A 14,674-nucleotide genomic window follows, 5' to 3' on the forward strand; every position below is an offset into this window, starting at 1 on the left:
TGGGTCTTATTTTTTAATCCATCCCACTACTCTGTGCTTTTTGATTGGTGAGTTCAGTCCATTTATACCTAGGGTGATTATTGATGTATGAGGACCAACTACAGTCATTTATCTTTTGTTTTCTTGTTGCTTTGTATCTCCATTGCTTCTTTTCCCTTGTGATTCTGCCTGCTATTTTAACGTGGCCATTTTCTATGATTTTTTTCTTTCCTTTTTTTTTTTTTTTTTAAAATTGTTTTTGGCTTGTTTGCTTTATGTCTCAGCTCTGGATTTTTGTTTTGTGGTTACCATTAGGTTTGTATAAAATGTCTCATACACACAATAGTCCTTTTTCTTCTGATTGCCTCATCTTCATTCACCTGGTGTTCAGTCCTTTTCCTCCTCCCCTTTTGATTTTGTTGTCACAAATTATCCCTCTTTATGTTGTGCATTTGTTATCAAAATGCAGTAGTGATAATTTTTAATGTTTTCCCCCTTTAACCTTCATGTTCTAATTAGGTGTTAATAACCTATTCTGAAGTAGATTTGACGTTTCCTGCTTTCGTCAATCTGTTAATCATGTTACTCAAGAGTTTTATATGTTTCTGTGTTTTGTTTGCAGTAGAAATCCTTTCAACATTTCTTGTAGTGCAGGAATGTTGTGGTAAATTCTCTCAGCTTTTTTTTTTTTTTTTTTTTAATCTGGGAAAGCCTTTTTTTCTCCTTCATATCTAAAATATAACTTTGTTGTATATATTATCCTTGGCTGATGGTTCTTGTCTTTCACTACTTTGAATATTTCCTTTTACTCTTTCCTGTCCTGTAATGTTTCCGTTGAAAGATTCGATGACGATGATGATAAACTAATGGGATTTCCTTTGTGGGTTACAGTCTTTTTGTTCCTTGCTGCCTTGAGAATTCTTTGTCATTAATTTTCGACAGTTTGAATCAAATGTACCTTGGGGAAGTTCTTTTTGCATTGATATAATTAAGGATTCTGCTAGCTTCTTGAATTCTTAAGTCCAGTTCTTTCCATAGGCTTGAGAATTTCTTAAATAATTTAAATCAATGATTTAAGTAGGTTCTCTGTTCCCTTCTCCCTCTCTTTTTCTGGTATATCTATTACCCTAAGTTCCCTTTTTCTAGTGTAGTCGGTTCTCATAGAGTTCTCTCTCATTTTACCCCTTCCTTTTCTGCTTCTTCCCCTCTACCTTTCCCTTCCTCTATTTCTTTCTTCTCTTAGTTCTCTCTCTTCTTCCTATTGGGTCATTTCTAGGTTTTTATTTTCAAGTTCGCAGATTCTCTCTTCCATCTGGTCTGCTTTGTTTCCAGTGCTCTCTAATGCATTCTTCATTTCATTTATTGAGTTCTTTAGCTCCAGAATGTGCTTCCTTTCTATTTGTTTCAATTTCTTTGGTAAAGTACTCCTTTTGTTCATTAATTTTTTTATTCCTGAGTTTTCTTATACATCGTTGAATTTCTTCATAACTGCAGTCTTGAATTCTCTGTTATTTAAATCATAGTTTTCCATGACTTTGAGTTTGGTTTCTGGAGACTTCATTTTCTTTCTGTGTTCCCAAGTTACCTTGGTCGTTCATGGTATTTGATGGATTGTTTGTGCTAGTGATCTTTTGTTTGGATACTGTTTTGCTCTCAACAATTCAGCAGGTTAATAGGCAGGGTACTTTTTGTTTCCACGTAGATGATATTATAGCGCAAGTTTTTTTCTCTTACCTGCATTATTTATGCCTCTGGGATCATGGCGGAATGGCATCCCTTTACATTAAGGAAAATGCCATGTACCCACTGGGACGGTGAATGTCCCCTCTGTGACTGGCTCGCCTTGGTTGTGGGGCACCATGATTACTGTGGCGGGGGAATGTGCCGAGCGGTGGAAAAATGTTTTTGTGAGCTCTCATAACTACTTCCTTTTTCCAGTGTGTTTTTGGCTTTGCTGGGCTCTGCCAGGGCATGTGGGGCAGAGGAGGCAAGTTTACGATCTCACTGTTTCGCCCCACTCCCCTTACAGTAATGGCTGACGATACTGCTATATTGTTTAAAGCTTTCCAGCCACCTCTTCCCAGCTCTGCCTTGATGGGGGTGGGGAAGGGGGATGCCTTTTCCAGGAAGGAAACTCCTTCTGCCCCTCTTACACTCCAGGTCCTAGTGTGAGGGCTGCAGCCTGACTTCACCACTGCTGTGCTCACTGGAGCCCGGGTGGGCATCCAGCTGTGTCTGTAGCCACCGTCCCTGTCCTTCCTCCCATCCTGCCTCCCTTGCTTTTTCCAATTCTCCCACCTTCAGACATCCTGATGGGTGGATCTTTTATGTGTGTGTTTGTGTTGAGCAGGAACTCCTTCGTTATAATTGTCCGACTCGTAACTTTAAGGAGCGAAACAATAGAGTCTTCTCACAGGATGCTGACATCCCCTCTGTCCATTCACTTTTTAAAAAACCTATCGATGTCTATTAGGTAACATTTTTTTGAAGCCTAGTTTTCAATTTCTTTATATAATTGAAATATTAAAATAGGATTTCTTGAAACATATTCTATAAGTCAAGCTTTGTTCTTGTTAGTCTGACTTTGTAAAGTCTTTTTATAGGTACTTAGTATTTGGCTTCACATTATAATAGTGATGCAGTCTTAATATGGAGGAAATAAGCAAATTACTCTTTTAACTAAAATATGTATTTCCTTCTATGCTTGATCTTGAGGTAGTAGATTCTGCGTGATGACAAACTGTTACCTCTGTATTTCAGGTACTATGCTGTAATGGTCACCATGTTCTTCACCGTCAGCGTGGTGAACAACTACGCCCTGAATCTCAACATCGCCATGCCCCTGCATATGATATTCAGATCTGTAAGTGCTGCTGGCTCACACGAGTATGTCCTCTGAAATATACAGCTAAGCGGGTAAATTAGACACATGCCAAAGTAGAAAGGCCTTGTAATAAGTGCTATTTAGGGTATAAGAACAGGTCTCATGGTGAGTGAGCGGAGGCTGGCTTTTATCTGAGAAATGAGGCAAAAAAGAGAGAAATGGGAAAGCGAATGGTTTTATTCATCCGAGGTCTATGGGTGATTAATAAAAGCAAAAATAAAATTTTTCTGGGAAACAGATTTTACCTTTAATTTCCTTCATCTGGTTGATTTTATATTCAAACTTGTTATATATGTTATTTAACTTATTTCTCATCACTTTTTTCTTTCATAAACTTACATTTATTTTTAATACATGAAACAGATCCTTTTCTGTTTTGTTTTGTTTTTTTTTAAAACAGAGACTTAATTAAAGGGAAATTTCTGGATGAAGGTGGGATTTCTCTCAAAGCAGTAGAGGTTTTCTTCTTTGCCTCATATGCGGTGAGAGATCTGTGTTTAGTTTGTATGTAAATAAGAACATACAAACTAAACAATTCAGCCCGAAGAACAGGAAAGACTTCAGAGAGTATGTAGATAACATTGCAGGATGATACAAAATGGGTAATGATTGGAATTATAACATTTCTGCGTGGTCAAATGTACTATTCCTGAAAGGACTTTCCCGAGGTAACTGTAATTACTAAGACGTCCTCGAAAGCACTGAGCACATAGTAGACTTTCAATAAACGCTTGATGATTGAGCGACACCCTTTTGGAGAGGAGATCCCTGCATGACTTCTTTCATTAAAACTAAATGTGAGAAGAAGCTTATTAAAAGATCTCATAAATAGAAGGAAAATTTGACAAAAATAAGTCTATAATATAATTTATTCTTGTTAGCCTTAGCTTCAGCTATTGAGAATTGATCATTTTTATTTTCATTGTCCTCTTTAAAGGTTTTATTATTTTACAAGACAGATTTTTGTGGTTTATACTTTTTGCCATAAGAACACCTGAACTTTACTTTTATCCTGACTTCCTTCTTTCCAGCTGTTTTTACCCCATCCGTGTTCATATTTATCTTGAATTATGTTATTGTCTTTCTCTCGTGCACTAAAACTTTCTCTTGTCTCCTTTTATAGGGTTCTCTAATTGCCAACATGGTTCTAGGAATTATCATTTTGAAGAAAAGGTAAGCAGTATACTTTTATCACTGGTGTATAGGAAGCATACCCTGAGCCCCATCTATAAACTGATCATCTGGGTTCCTTTTCTCATAGTGCAGATAGTTTGCTCTTAGCCACTTACTTTGTTTCTTAGTTCTCTCTGAGACAACGATGTCATTCCTGAGGCAGTTGACCAGGTGAGAGATCCCACCTGTGGCTTTTGAGCAGCATTTTCTGTGCAGAATTAGCTCATGTCATCATCGAATCCTTAGAACCATTCCAACCTATGAAGCCAGTTGATCTAGAACACTGTCCCTTAGGGTCACCACTAGCCACATGTGAGTATTTACATTGAAATTATTTTAAATATTTCTCAGTCTCACTAGTCACATTTAAGGGCTCAGTAGGCACACGTGGCTAGTGGAGACTCTATTAGAGAATCCGGATTTGGAACATTTCCTGCTTCACAGTTCTGTGGGACGGTGCTGTCGTAAAAAGCATTTATCAGTACAAAGTCATGAACTGAGGAATAATCATACCTATTAGAAAGAAAATTCCTAACAAAGGCCCAGATGGCCAAGAAGATAGAATGAAAAGTTTCAGGATTGTCCTCTGTGACTGTCACCAACGGCTCTCTGTGGGGTAAGGGTTGAAAACATCAGAAGTACCTGGGGTGCTTTTTCAAAGTATTTGGATCCCACCTTCATTCTTAGCCCCACCTCTCACTCCCAAGAAGGAGGGGCATTGAGGAAAGACAGCACAAATAGTCTGGAACATTCCTCGGGAAGGTCACCCTTACTATAAAGTCCAAAATTGTGTGATTTGATGCCAACTTTTTAATGTATTTAATATCCAGCCTAAGTATTAGAACTCTCTGTACCAGCTTGGAAAGTAGCTGTCAGTTCAGGGTGTGGGCACTTAGAGTTTTGAAGTAATAAGAGCTGTGTCAAAAAGGACAATTGTCTTCTCTTACTAAGCTTTTTATCATGAATTCTTTACCCACTTGAGGCTTCTGTATTCTCCAGATAAGTGCCATTGTACATACAGATTGGTCAGTTTTGTTATGTTTGAAGTAACCATTGTGTATGTTAGTAGCGTAGAAGTCACCTCGGACACACTTGTGGTCCTTCCAACCTTTGATTTTGGTTCATAACAGGGATATAAAAGAACATACTATAAACGAGATGTATTCTCCTGATACTGTCTCAAACGGTCAGGGGGTTTTCTCAAACACTTCACTTAAGAACTTGTTTTGGGCCTGTCATCTTGAATCTAACTTTCTTGGCCTTTTTGACTTTTAGTGTATATTAGCCAGAGAGCAGGGATTTGCCTACGTTAACTGTCTAATACCATGGATTAGTAACTAACTTATGTTCGCCTAAAAGTAAAAGGCCAAAGTGGGAGGCAGCAAGCATTATTTGAGATCAAAAAAGCAAAAAACAAAAAAACCCAACTATTTGGCAAGCACCGATTTGGGCAGAAACCCAAATAGTGTTCTGATTAGGCAAAGGGTATTTTTGAGAAAGGGAAGAATAATCACAACAATAGAAGGAAGGCATTTCTATCGGTGCAGAAAGCTAACATAGTGATGCTAATTCCGAACTGTTTTTAATGATCAGGCCAGTAGTTATCTGGTATTCCTAATATCTGCTTTCTCGTTAATCTTCGCAGACAGTTCTTTGAGGCACAACGTGGCTTTAGGCCCAGTCCAAAGGTTATTTTGCCCTGTTTTAACATTCCAAAAGTTTGAGGCATACGCGTGCAAGAAAGTTCCTCCAGGATGGCAGCTCTGACATTTCAAAGCGTTCTTATTTTTTAATAGTTATCTCCTTTTATTTATCCTGGGTAGAAGCCTCTCACATTCATAGTGTGTTCCTCGTTCCAGGATTCGACAACCGAATCTATATTTATTTTACCCGTGCCGCTCATTATTTTTTAGGCCTGAATTATAAGCCTCTCTATTTTGATCTTCCCAGACTGCAGAGTTCCCTTCTTTCCATAGCTGCCCCCGGCAGTGCCTGCTCCCTCACCCACCCCTCTTTAGCACGGTGCTCACAGCCCCTCACTCTGCTTCTCAGCCTGTTCCCTCGGCCTTTTAGGAGACGCAGTGACCAGAACTAGAGAGAGTATCGGAGCGTAAACCTCGGGTGGTTTATCCTGTGAGTTTCTTTCCTTTCTTGCCTGAGGCCTTTTGCTTCATCACCAAGAGCCTTAGAGGGACGTTAATGATACTGTTTTAGTTAATGGGAAATGCCTGTGTTATGGCTGCCAGTAGTCCTATTCATTTAATAGTCCTCCCTTTCTTCAACTATGCCAGCATTTAAAAACAACATTTGTCATTCAGAGGCTTTAAAAAAAAATAGACTCCCCTGAAAATGAACGATCGAATTATTTTTCGAGGATCGAATCCTGCTGCTTGTACCGGATACTCCCTTCTGCTTGTGTGGTGTGTGTCTTCACACTGAGGTTTGGGTCCCCCAAAACAGGAAAAGCAGCAGATGCCAGATCCGAGTGAGGCTTTCATTTGGACTTTCGAGAGCAGGATGGAATGAAATGTCTTTTTTTTTTCTGATGAAACGATTTTGGGTCCATAAACTATCAGAAAGTGTTTTAAAGAACTTTAAACCCAGAAAAAGGGTGTCGTAAAACAACCAGTCAGCGCTTTGATTCTTTCACACACAGACTTCCATGGACTCTGCTGGGAGATGACCTTCAGTTGTATTTTGGTGACCTGTGTTCTCATGCGCCATCCCACTTGAACATCGTGTGGAGACTGGTACCTCTGCTTTCCTAAGGCGTTCTTGTTCTTATTTTTGCAGATACAGTATATTCAAATATACTTCCATCGCCCTGGTGTCTGTGGGGATATTTATTTGCACTTTCATGTCAGCAAAGCAGGTGGTAAGAATCAGTTCACAAATCATTTATATTTACTACTTATTAATGATAAAATAAATGGAATCCTTATGTAATACAGGGATTCAGATCTCTGAAAGAGTGGCGGGGGAATGGCTAATAAATCTCTCTCCTGCATCTGGGCCCCTTGTATGTAGTCTGTTCTCTGTACCAATGTTTTTTTTCTTATTTCCTAGACTTCCCAGTCCAGCTTGAGTGAGAATGATGGATTCCAGGCGTTTGCATGGTGGTTACTAGGCAAGTACAGTAATTACAATAAAGATAATTGCCTTTGCAATCTGTTTGCTGAGTTCTCTCCTAAGGGATTGGTTTCTTGGCAAGAAGCTTTGGCTAAACAAATTATGCACCTGGGATCGTGTGTCTCTGAACTTTAGTGTTCAAGAAAATGCCCGGATTCGTGGTAATGTGTCCGGTAACACGGATCCATATTTTTCCTGGTCGACACTGGTATAGAAAGAAAAGTACACGCCTGCTTGCCTAGCACACACTCCGGCATCAGTGCTCAGAGTGCCGTGCACTTCTCCATGATCTGTCTGGTCAGGAGAGCTTCTTCAAAAGAAGGGCACATGACAGCTAGTTGACTCTTTAAAAAAAATTTCCAAGGGACCCATTTCTAAATCTTAGATTTGTTGTCTTTAGAAGTTAGCCGTTCCGTATGGCAGTGATCTCAAACCTGGTGGATCAGCAGAATTTCCTGGGGAATTTTTTTAAAATACAAGTATCTCTTTGTGGAAGTAATGAGACAACTCCTGTAGAGCTTGGCCCTCACACTGTATGATGTAGAGGTGAAATTCTCCAAGTTATTGCTATCATTCAGCGATAGCAATAACAGATTGAGACTGACCGTGTGGAAGAGAAATTATATTCTCCTCGCTTCTTGGCTTTGAAACTTTGCCCCCTTCGATTGCTATTCTTAGAGAGGTCTTTATGAGCTATTAGAAAAATACCTTCCAATAAGAAAAATGTGCAAAGAATTGAACATACCATTTATGGAGAAAAAATTAATGTCCAATAATTTTTTGTTCAGCCTCACTTGTCTAATAATCAAAGAAATGCAAATTGAAACCAAAATGCAGTACCTTCTTATTTCTGGTCTGTTATATAGGCAAGATCACAAATGATTATTTGCATTGCTGCTGAGGATGCAGTAAGACAAACATTTTCACATAAATGGTTTACAGTATAAATTGACATAGCCTTTCTGGAAAATAATTTATATATTGAGTTATTAAAATGTCTACAACCTGTGACTTAGTAATTCTTATAAGAGTTTTTTCTAGGGAAATAACATTTAAAAAAAGATTTATGTAGAAGGATGTACATTGATTTTTAATGATGATTTTTAATTGGAAGTAATCTCATCTTGTAAGACATTTAAGTACAGTACATACAGATGACAAATATGCAGCCATTAAATCAGACTTTTGAAAAACTTTTAATGAATGACCTGAAGAAAAATCCAGGAAAAAGATCGTGAAGGAAGCAAGATACAAAATTTTATACTATGAGCCCGTGTTAGCACAAAATATACATAAATATATTTAGAGAGATGTAGGAAACTGTAATGGTAAATTGTGGTTGATTTTTATTTCTTTTTCAAACTTTGTACATGTTTTACAATGAGTTTGTAATATTTGTAGAATATGTAAACAACCAGTAAATGTTCTTTAAGAATATATCAGGGGAAAAAAAGGATATATCTGGAAATATAGGTATCTTGTAACCTGATCTTTTTTTTTTAGGTATTGGAGCACTGACGTTTGCTCTCCTGATGTCAGCAAGGATGGGTATTTTCCAGGAGACTCTATACAAACAATTTGGGAAACACTCCAAGGAGGCTTTGTTTTATAATGTAAGCAGTTTATTGAACCTGGGGAGGATAAATATTACTGAGTTATTATTACTGTAATATGGTATCAAATGTAATAGGCCGTCCTTTTGATGTAGTTGAAGGATCAATTTGTTATTAGTAATCTGCTTCGAGCCCCACAGACCGAAGTACTTTCATAGGCTGCTAATGTGCACTCAGAGCCACAGTTCTCTGCACGGGACGATCACGATCAGTCAGTGTGAACGGAACGTGTCCGCTAAACCAGGAATTACTGTAGGGACAAAGAACCTCACCTCCAGGTTGAAACCAATATGGAAGCCTGGAAAAGGAAAATAAGCTACAAAAAAACCAAACCAGCATGCCCAGGGGCTACGTGCAGGCGGGCGTTGGAGAGCGTTGGGGTGGACGGGTGAGAGGATGAGTCCCTCAGATGGGCTTCATCCATTTGATGGAGAGTTTAGATAGCTAGTTACACTGCTTCAGCTTCTTCATTTTAAACTGCTCTAGAGACACTTCTTCCTCCCTCTTGTTGAGGTGATGCCCAGAGCACAGCCCCTCACGGTCAGTGTGACATGACGGCCTCCGGTTCAGTAACCTTAGGGGGTGTATCTTCACTGCCCAGTTGCTGCAGACAAGCCATTTGAGATTTAATTGGAACTAGCGTGTGGGTCTGGGACTTTAAAAAAGAAAGGAGCATTCTGTTTGGTTCACATCTGTCTTTTAGAACAGTGCATGGCACACAGTGCCTGCTCAGTCAACGTTACTTACCTGCGATTCCTCGTTATTGCATTGGTGGTGGTGGCGGCTTGTTGTCAAGTACAGTAACCCTTGCTTACCTGTTGTTTCCTCTTCCACCTCTTTTTATTCTTATCTTCATTTCTTTTTCCCTGCCCTCCATCTCTCTTCCCACTAGTTTTCTAAACTCCCTAAAATCTGCCTTCACATTCTTTATATTTTTAAGTCCATTATATTTGCTTAGCCATTCTCAAAAACAGTAAAACGTAACAAATCCTGTGGGTAGAATGACTGCGTATTTAATTTTCTCATTCCCTTTTGTTGAGGAAAGGATGCTGGCTCCATTTTTTGTTTTCTTTTGTGTGATGACCGTTACACTTACGGGCAAGAACTGTAATTTTGGTGCTATCACGACATAGAGCGTCAAGCAGTTTAGAAGCACTGGATACATTCAACTTAATAAGTCTAACTTGCTTTTCATGATAGTGCTTGTCCAACAACTTGTAAAACTTAGAATAATGAGAGCAGCTTTACAATGACTCAGTGTTTTTGCATTTACATTTATGCGGAATGTTTCTTCCCGTAGCACGCCCTTCCACTTCCTGGATTCATCTTCTTGGCTTCGGATATTTATGACCATGCAGTTCTCTTCAATAAGTCTGGTGAGTCTGGCGTGATCCAGTACAACGACCTGACAGTTTCTGAGGCAGAGTTTCAGTTTTACTCTTGACTTGTCCACTGCCTTTTTTTTTTTTTTTTAATCCGAAATCATCTGTCCCACTTGAAACCATCCTGGTTCCATGAATACGATGCTGATGATCAGTGGATGCAATAGCAAAAGCCTTTTTACAGGTGCTTCTCAGCTATCTGCAGATGAAGCGCTAGCTTCAGATTTTTTTTTTTTTTGCCTTGGAATGTGTGTTTTTGCATGTGGACGTGGAAGGTTTGTCTGCAGGACGCACGCACTGTAGCCATCGGAGCCACGAGGGAGGGTGGGCAGTGGTTCAGCAATTTGTTCATCCTGCCAGAGGCAGGTCTGCTCGGGGGCCCAGCCCTGGGGAGGGGAAGCAAAATTGATGACAGGGCTTTTTTTTTTTTTTTCAAATGACAGGAAGAAAGGCAGCAGGAAAAAGTAAAATTAGTTCAAAAGTCAATAGTTGCTTATACCTATTGAAGTGTATTTTGTAGGACGGCAGTGGGTGCTCAGGAAACACTTGTTTGCTGTCCGAACCTGAGTGTGAAGCTGTGACTGCCCTGAGTTTGCAATATCGCCTCTCCCATTTGCCCCCCAGGAATGTTTGATGAAGAGAGTGTGTAAGAAAGTTAAGGCTCTGAATTAATCATTTCTGATTTTTTTAAATTGGGATGTAGTTGACAGCTGATTTCTCACAGCATAGCAAACTGCTATTGAAATAAACATGATTGAATTCCTTAGAACTGATTTAGTTACTAGAATGTTTCTTCTAAAAATTACAGGGCTGTGTATTTATAAAAAGTTTGGTTTTTGGAAACGGCCTTAAGCTTCTTCAGAACATCCCTAAGTTAAATACACATTTTTTCCTCTTGTTATGAGTTTTAGTGTCTCAGATGAACCTGTTATCCTCGAATTTTCTGAGAGCTGACTCTCCGTCTAAATATTTTACATCATACCGATTGTCTCTTTCCTCAGAAAACTGATACAGTGGGTCTCCGAAGTTATTTAAAACAGTAATAACATTTGTTAACTTTCATTTCAATACTTGCAAAATGTTTCGGAGACAATAGAATACCAGATTATTGAGATTTCCCACTAGTCCAGACATACGGTTCTAACAAATTATTTATCTAGATGGCTTTTTATTTTTTGCAAAAGAAAATTAATGTTCTTTTCCTAACCAGATCTCAGCATCACTGTGTTGGACTTTCCTCAGTTACGCTGTATGTTTCAAACACCGAAAACAATTTAGCAATATGAAAGAAATGGACTTAGAGGATTATAATGTCCTATTCCCTGTAATCCCAAATATTCGCTGCGCAACCTCATTATATAAATCTAACATAAGAATGTATTTAAAGGTAGAAAAGTTAAAATTCCATTATTCTCCACATCAGTTAATTTCATTTTACCAGTTCCTTTCTAGACACTGTTTACATAGTTGTAATCCTTGTGTTGAATTTTCTACTTCGTTTTCCGCTGTTTTTTTTTGTGTGACCAAATGTAACCTTTATGACTTTGAATGTAAATGTCTTATCTAGTTAAAGTATCTTTGCTTACATAGCCATTGTTCTATCATTGCACAGATTGATTTTGTTTTTACATATTATAAATTATACTGCAATGAAGAACTTTTTTTGAATTATCTAGGATTAACTTCTTAGAATGGGTATTAATATTTTTATAGCACCTTAATAAGAATCGTGAAATTTTTTTGAAAACACCACCAACTGAGTGGCTGCCAATTCCACTTTTACCTTGCCAGATTAGAATATTATTCATAAACTTTTAATTGCTAATTTATTAGATATAAAATGCTACAGCCTTAATTTAGAATTTTTTTGATTACGAGTAGGATTGAACATACTTCCAAATGGCATTTGGTTACTGGTTGCCTTTCCTGTCGTGTTGTCAGATATGACCATGTCATTTTGAACTTCCTGTGCTTCAGTCTTGCTCTGTAAAGTGGGGTCCTAGTCAGGTGAATGGTTAAGAGTTTATCATTTGTTTTAAGAAAATGAAGTAATGATTCTTGAGACCGATGTAGCCTGGAATCAAGACAGGTAAAGTGGCATATGGTCCAGACTGACGTTGCTGTCTCTGTTGTGATCGGTATGTATTACTTTGTTCAAAAAGATGAAAACTTTAGCTATCAAAAATGATACAGCCATCTCCCCTCTTAATCTTTGCAGAGTTATATCAAGTTCCCGTTGTCGGTGTGGCCGTGCCCATCATGTGGTTCTACCTCCTCATGAACATCATCACCCAGTATCCTTTGCCCGCCTTGGCCCTGTGGTCTTTTCTGGATTATTTTAGCCCAGGAACGTTTGTTCTAACAGCGCAGTGACAGTTTCATTCTTACCTTGATCTCTTCTGCAGTAAGCAGGAGACGGAGAGGCCCGTCTAGAGAGCTCCTTTGTGGAGGGCTGAGGGGATGACAGTGGTGCCGGAGGTCAGTAAGTCACAGGGCACTGTGAAGAAATGCTCTGGGGGCGGGGACAGTCAGCAATTAGTGTATGACACGAATGTTCTGTGATTTGTACCATCCTAGGCTATTTCACAAACTGCTACAGAATTCTGAATTTCAAATTAATTAAAACTTGAGGTCATTCAAAAGAACCATTTAAAAAAAAGTCCATTATAACAATTCAGTCTTTGAAATAGTGAACCAGATTGACCTCATTCTTCTGAAGTCACTTCATAGATCTGTCGTACAGAGTTCTCTTTTGGAAGTGGTGGAAGGCTGGGAGCCATATCAAAGAAAGGTGGGTGTGGTCACCTTCACTGAGAGTGTTAATGCTCTGTCATTACTTGGGAGGTGACCTTCATTGCGAACCATGGGAAGAATCCGGAATAAGTATATCGGGAGGTTTTAGGCAGTTTCGAGTAGGGATCTACAAACGGAATGGCAGAACAGGAATGCCGCAGGGTGTTCCACCAGGAAGGGGCCTCAGAGCAGCCGTAGCCAACCCCTTTGTTTTCTAGTTCTTAGAATACGAGCATTTAGGCCAAGACCAGGCCAGAAGGGTCTCCCGTGGCCTACCTCTCAGTATCTGCAGAAAACCGCCTTAACCCCAGCCCTCCAGGTACGTGTGCATCCGGGGTGTCTTCATCCTCACTACGGAATGCACCTCCCTCACCGTCACACTCTTCGTGACTCTACGCAAGTTTGTGAGCCTCATCTTCTCTATCTTGTACTTCCAGAACCCGTTCACTCTGTGGCACTGGCTGGGCACCTTGTTTGTCTTCATTGGGACCCTCATGTACACAGAGGTGTGGAACAGCTTGGGAGCCACAAAAAGCCAGCCTCGGAAGGAGGACAAGAAGAACTGAGGCCAGTGTCGTATGAGCCACGGTCCGGCAAGGTCACTTTCGTTGATGCTGAGTGAGCCCCCAGTACTGAACGAGCTGTGTGCCAGGGAATCCTTGGAAGGCGGGGCCTGCTCAGATCTCCCATGGCTACACAGACCAACCTGTGTGGACTCTGCACAGAGATCCCTTAACCCTGAATTAGGAAAAAAAAAGAAAATAGTACTGTACTAAACAGCCATTCATTCGTTATGTTTTGTTTACATTTTTCAGTACTGTACTTGTTAATGACTCCTGAGTCCCCAGAGCTACTAGTTTTATAGCCATGGTCTTGGACAAGATTATCCCTTTTGCTGCTGTTCTGATTACTGATGATTCTCTGCCATAATCGTCATTATCGTCCTGTGGCTTCTTCCCTTGGTCCTGTCACCCTTCTACTCTAAAGCAGCACTTTTCAGTCACATGCCCCAGGCAGCACCATCAGTGACCAAGTGAATGAAAACACTGGTGACATTGGGGCTAGACTCTCTGCAGCATGTTGGGAAAGAGGCAGTTGTCTCTGAGTCGAGCCCTGGTGACACTGCAGCAGGACTGCGGGGGACCCTTTCCCACATTTTGCTTTTGTTTTCTATGCAAAAAGTTAGATGCTTTCACACCTGTTGCTTTCTGTGCTTTTAGAACAAACCTGCAGCATAGCTCCGTGTGGCACAGTGTTAATAAAAAAGGTCGTATGTGAATTGGGAAAGAGACGTTTCCCCTCGGTCTTCTACATGAAGCCCATGAGCTTAGAGCAGCGAGGGTGACGCCAGGACGGCCCTGCTCAGCACCCAGAGAGCCACAGGTCCCCGGACTCCAAGCACTCACAGGGCTGCTTCTGAGTGTGTGGGGTGAGTCTTTGAAAGGCTTCTTACCCAAGGAGTCCAGCTCTGCCTGGCACGTCCCATGGTCACAAACAGGTTCACAAGTAGACACGTGTTTACAGTGGGTGTGCTGTCAAAAAAAAAAAGTCAGGTCAAATCATGATTAAAATAGTGTTTTTCCTGTAAGGTATCTTAATGTTCTTGATGGAGGTTTATGGCGGGGCAGGTGTGTGTGTGTGTGTGTGTGTGTTGTGTTTTATTAATGTAGAAACGCGCCCTCCTTTTACTAATCATTTCAAAGATCTAGGTTTCCTCCCGT

At 40.0% G+C, this 14,674-nt stretch overlaps 1 protein-coding gene and 1 long non-coding RNA gene across 6 annotated transcripts in view; one reads left to right on the forward strand and one right to left on the reverse strand.

The window, feature by feature from the left end:
- Positions 1-14,232, forward strand: part of SLC35B4 (solute carrier family 35 member B4) — a 32,619-nt gene extending 18,387 nt beyond the window's left edge. For 2 of the 5 annotated variants that reach the window (XM_011359535.2, XM_023530302.1), the window contains 8 exons: positions 2,740-2,842; positions 3,987-4,036; positions 6,830-6,911; positions 7,103-7,163; positions 8,669-8,778; positions 10,079-10,154; positions 12,379-12,454; positions 13,273-14,232. In XM_011359535.2, coding sequence (XP_011357837.1) covers positions 2,740-2,842; positions 3,987-4,036; positions 6,830-6,911; positions 7,103-7,163; positions 8,669-8,778; positions 10,079-10,154; positions 12,379-12,454; positions 13,273-13,519 — 805 coding nt within the window. In that variant the 3' untranslated portion in view covers positions 13,520-14,232. Of the gene's footprint in view, positions 1-2,739; positions 2,843-3,986; positions 4,037-6,829; positions 6,912-7,102; positions 7,164-8,668; positions 8,779-10,078; positions 10,155-12,378; positions 12,455-13,193 lie in introns of all 5 variants that reach the window. The other 3 variants (XM_023530301.1, XM_011359536.2, XM_011359537.2) reach the window with 3 other exon arrangements.
- Positions 10,379-13,187, reverse strand: LOC111739215. Its single transcript, XR_002780180.1, has 2 exons — positions 12,549-13,187; positions 10,379-10,546 (listed from the first exon to the last, which is right to left on the reverse strand). It is a non-coding gene; the product is annotated as an uncharacterized LOC111739215 (long non-coding RNA).
- Positions 14,233-14,674: the final 442 nt, after the last annotated feature.

Source organism: Pteropus vampyrus, unplaced genomic scaffold (genome assembly GCF_000151845.1).
Source record: "Pteropus vampyrus isolate Shadow unplaced genomic scaffold, Pvam_2.0 Scaffold48, whole genome shotgun sequence".
Classification (NCBI taxonomy): domain Eukaryota; kingdom Metazoa; phylum Chordata; class Mammalia; order Chiroptera; family Pteropodidae; genus Pteropus; species Pteropus vampyrus.